The sequence below is a fragment of the Lathyrus oleraceus genome, chromosome 4 (genome assembly GCF_024323335.1).
Source record: "Lathyrus oleraceus cultivar Zhongwan6 chromosome 4, CAAS_Psat_ZW6_1.0, whole genome shotgun sequence".
NCBI classification, from domain to species: domain Eukaryota; kingdom Viridiplantae; phylum Streptophyta; class Magnoliopsida; order Fabales; family Fabaceae; genus Lathyrus; species Lathyrus oleraceus.
The window spans coordinates 152,239,323-152,244,468 of record NC_066582.1 but is presented as its reverse complement, the minus strand read 5'-3'; the positions used below and the strand labels follow the sequence as shown (position 1 = coordinate 152,244,468).

Sequence of the window (5,146 nt, the reverse complement as noted above, 5' to 3'; positions counted from 1 at the left end):
TATGAATGTGTTTTACATGTTGCATCTCTAATATTTTTTTTTCTTTGCAGAAGAAGAAGCCAATCAAACAAAAGTTTCAAGGAGATTGGAGTTAAGGAGAAGTGATACGACAAGGATCCTTAAATGCAAACAAACTCAAACTCAAAGGAGAAGGAAGTGGTCCATCACAACCTATGGATGTGTAGAAATTAAGCATTTTATTATGGTTCTGTCATGGTGTATTTTGTTATGGTTATGTCATGGTGTATTTTGTTATAGTTTGATACTTTGTTATGGTGTATATTTTTTTGTATTTTGAGACAAATTTGTATGCCTATTGACTTTATGTTATTTTAAGACAGAACAATCATTATGTTATCTATATGCCTAAATGTACTATAGTATTATGCAAACAAATCACAAACATACATGGATGACATACAAACAAATCATTATAAAACATGGATGAAATACAAACAAATCATTATGAAACAGAGATGAAAAACAAAATGCCACAAACATAGAGGGACATACATCATTAATTTCAAAGGTTCTTATCCATTCAATACTAAACACTACAGGGATGACATTATAAAATTATCCATTTTCTAGGGACTAAAACAAAAAATAAAATACAGACACAATGAACATCATTCTCGCTACCATGTCTGTTAAATAAAGAACAGACACCAAAATATAATCAATAAAAATTTAAATGAATTGACCTTTTTCCATTCGTTTTCCAACTTCAATTTCATCTTCTCTTTTTTCTTAACTTCAAGGTCTTTAATGATGCAACCTAATTCCTGCACTACCTCAGTGCAAGTGCAACCGACTGAATTTTTGGATTCATTTGATGTGTTACGTTCTAGTTCATCATCCCATATGAATAACTTGCAACTTGACACACCCGAATTTGAACATTTCCAGAATCGTCGTTTAGGGTTTTCAATTGAATTTGAGATGAACATCCTCATTGCTCTATTGCAACCACAAACTGGGTTTTGAGAATCAGAGCAATTACCTACTGATGATGTTGCCATTGATGAATGTGCAGCGATCTTAACACTAATGTTGTATAAATAGAAAGAATTTGCAGAATATGATCTGAAGAGAGGAAGATGAAGAATTTGCAGAATATGATCTGAAGAGAGGAAGATGAAGAATTTGCAGAATACGTTTTTTGATTTAGTCCTCCCTTTTAACCCCCCTCCACTAAGTATTCCACGTGTGTAATTTATTAAACAAAAGAACATATCAATTCATTTCCACGTCAACAACGTTAGACATCTCAACATTTTTTTAAGAGACTTCTAACGTCAATGACTAACTTAATAAAAAAAGTAAGATATCAGGACTCTAACAAAAGAAAAGATTTAGAGATCAAATTCAGAAACATACTAACTTACAGAGATCAAATAACTATTTAAGTCTTGAAATAATGATGATGGTAATATAAATAGTTATAAAATTGAATAATTTTCAAATAAATTAAATTTGGGGATAGGACTTTTCCGTGGAATATTGAATCCCTAATTTCCAACTTGTAAGTGCAAAAGCACTCAGTAAGCAACAGATGCTCCGAACTCTACACCATAGATAGATGTGTAACTGTCCTTTTCCAGGTAGCTGTTGTTGAAGTCGACACAACCCTCTAGTCTTCTGGTTTGTAGTTTAAAATCTATAGTTTTTCTTTTCTTGAACCTGCATTTGGGGGGCATTGGTTCATGATGTGGTGCCTACAAGCAGCAATCAATTGCTTTCTCTTGCTCTTAGTCTATCTAGAGCAGGTGAACTTCAAACTCTCTTAATGCGATGCTAGAGCAAAGAGGCTTGCGTCTACCTTTTGTGAAAACTGATACCAAATTGAGTTCAAGGTGAAGAGCATGATAGCATTGTTCTTGCAATACAAGCATACCCTTAAATTTAATACCATTGTATTAGCTGCAAACCATCAAGCTTACCAGTAATCGCTGCAGGAGCAGAACCCATCCTTGAAATGATGAAATCTTGTGGTATCTCTAACAATGATTTCTCTTCCTTCTATAGCTGAGATGTATTTGATTGCAGAATGGCAATCTCCACAAACCCTCAAATTTTTAAACACCCGGATTGGAACTCCTAATGGTACCTTCAAAAGTCCAAATGCAATTGCCAGTTTCTCACTATGCCATAAAAGAAGCTGTTCTTTCAACTCCTCTCCCACATCATGCAATGCAAATTCAAGATCTGGGACATAGCCTGCCAACTTCATTTTCTTTTCCAATTTATTTAGTTTTTCATGTATAGAAACCAATTCAGAGTGTAATCTGTCACTTGACCTAAACTCGTGCACAACATTGTTTATTTCGATCCAACTATATCCAGGGGACTTCACAACGTTATTTTCTTTCATGGATTTTCGGATCCTAGCAACATGTTCCCATTTGTTTTGTGCTGCATAAACATTAGCCAATTGAACATATCCGGTTGCACTAGTTGGATCAAGCTCAAGCAGATTCTTGGCGGCAAACTCGGCCATGTGCAAGTTTTTATGGATCCTACAAGCACCTAAAAGTGTTCCAAATATGGCGGGATGGGGCTTAAAAGGCATACCTTTTATCATATCTACAGCCTCAGATAACCTACCAGCTCGACCAAGAAGATCAACCATGCATGCATAGTGCTCTGGCCTAGTTTTAATACCAAAATCCCTTACCATTGAGTTAAAATATTGGATTGCAAGATCTACCAATCCTGTATGGTTACAAGCTAATAACACTGCAACAAAAGTAATCCAATCTGGCTTCATGTTTTCCCTTTTCATCTCATCAAACAAATGAAGCGCCTTTTCACCAGCTCCATGTTGAGCATAACCAGAAATCATTGCATTCCAGGTTACAACATCTTTTCGAGGAATCTGAACAAATAACTGCCATGAATCCTTAAGATCCCCGCATTTGGAATACATGCTAATCAAAGAAGTCACTGCAGTTGTGTCCCTACTCAATGGAGATTTACAAACTAATTGATGAACTTGTTTTCCTAGCTGCAAAGCTGATAAATCACTACAACCCAACAACACACTAGTCAAGCTCAAATTATTAGGTTTAACACCAGTTTCTAACATTGTCTTGAAAAGCTTTAACCCATCCTCCGCCCTACCATTATCAACATACCCAGCAATCATGGCATTCCATGTTACCAATGTCTTCAAACACATCTCATGAAACAATCTTTCGGCCAATTCAACTCTTCCAAACTTCATATACCCGGTGATCATGGCAGTCCAAGTAATCACACTCCTCATAGGTGCAGCATAAAAACACTCCACAGCAGCATCTAAATTCCCACAAGCCACATATCCAGACACCATAGCACTCCATGTAACACAGTTTTTCTCCGGCATTACTTCAAACAACCTGCGTGCCTCGTCCATCATCCCGACTTGAGTATAACCCGAAATCAACGTGTTCCACGACGCAATATCCTTAACGGGCATCCGGTCAAAGAAACCACGCGCATTATGGATGCCAAAATGGTGCCAATAACATGCCAACATGATGTTATATGAAACAGTGTTTGGTTCAGGAATTTTCTCAAACAGTTGACGAGCGTGTTCGAAATTCCCATGTTTCTTTGCAAAAGCAGCGAGGATAGAGTTCCAGGTGATAGTGGACTTCACTGTCATGTTATCAAACACACGAAGAGCAGAATCCACATCACCAGATCGAACGTAATTCGCGATGAGCTTGTTGGAAGCAATGACATTGTTATGGTCGTAGGTTTGAGTGAAGGTTTGGTGTTTGGTTAGTGTAACAAAGGACAAGGTTGACAAAGAGGTTAGTTTCTTCTTCCTCAAGAATCGCAAACAATACATGTATCAATAATCTCAGAGACTCTGATTCGTCTGTATCAGTTTCAGCACCAAAAAAAAAACAATTCTTAAGCGTTTCAAATTCGTATTGCGTCCTCTTTTTGTTGTAAGTTTCGTGAAGGATTTGTCACAAAAAATAGTTTCTTCAGAGAAAATATTCGTGACTTTCTGTAACAAAAGAAAATAAAACTTAATTCCGTTGCCGGGACTTGAACCCGGGTCTTTCGGGTGAGAGCCGAATATCCTGACCAACTAGACTACAACGGATTCCTGTTCATTTGATTCGAGCTACTAAATACAATCTTAGATGAGGGAAATAATTTCAAAAACAACATGTCACGTTCTTTTGTTGATAGAGAAATAATTTTAGAAAAAAAAAATGACGGCAACATGGTATACGTTTTTTTTATCGGATTCACATATTCATCCTATTATATTTTTAAGGCATTTATATAAGGATGTTAGAAAACTTGTATCCAAATAACATTCTTGTTGTTAAAATGATAGTTAGTTGTTTGTAGTTTGCTTTTTCTCCTCCCGGGTGAAAATGTCAAAAACGGGGAAATTAACACGAGATTGTTTTACACGATTGCTTTACAAGTGACCGTGGCTTAGTTGAAAAATAATTATTCCTTTCTGAAATGTGAAAATTGAAAAATATAAAATCCGTGTAATGTGAAATTGATGCATTCGCACTCATTACTTTGTGTTGCATTTAAAAATTCATGTCTTAGGAAATAACTGGCCGGTTGCATAATTGACTTTAATTTAAAAATAAATGATGATCACGATGGTATATTTGATTAAGGAATTAAATATTATTGTGTTAAAATTGAAAATATGTGATAAGCCATCTCAAAGTTCAAGGAGGGATGCTTTGTCACGTTGGTCTCGAATTTTCGATGCGGTAAAAAGATGACTGATATGCAATGTTAACACGCTAACACTTTAGTTAATATGAAAGTGAGAATGTGAATGAATTTTAATATCTGAGAAATGATGTGTTTCTCCTAAATTAGAATAAGTGGTTGACAACTGAAAGGTAAAGTGAGACGCGAATTGCGGTCAGCCGTTAGATTGTTTTGGACATCCAACAAGACTCTCACGCATAATCATATGCTCAGAAGAGTAACAAAGTCTACCTGTTACGCGCTTCTATTTCTTTTGCTTTATTGTTGGGCCTTTGTCCTTAGGCTTTTTGGTCGGCTCAAAACAATTGTCCCAAATCTCTTGTTTCTACTTTATTGTTGGGTTTTCCCTCTTCCTTATAGAATGTGATTACTCTGAGAAATTTTTGAGGAGAACTTAATC

General features: G+C 36.0%; 1 protein-coding gene and 1 non-coding gene across 2 annotated transcripts; both read right to left on the bottom strand.

Annotated features, from left to right (window-relative positions):
• Positions 1–1,367: 1,367 nt before the first annotated feature.
• On the bottom strand, positions 1,368–4,077 carry LOC127074237 (pentatricopeptide repeat-containing protein At4g16835, mitochondrial). Its single transcript, XM_051015540.1, has one exon. It carries the CDS (start codon positions 3,836–3,838, stop codon positions 1,940–1,942), a length of 1,899 nt encoding a protein of 632 aa, XP_050871497.1. The 5' UTR covers positions 3,839–4,077; the 3' UTR covers positions 1,368–1,939.
• Positions 4,030–4,102, bottom strand: TRNAE-CUC (transfer RNA glutamic acid (anticodon CUC)). Its single transcript has one exon. It is a non-coding gene; the product is annotated as a tRNA-Glu (tRNA).
• Positions 4,103–5,146: the final 1,044 nt, after the last annotated feature.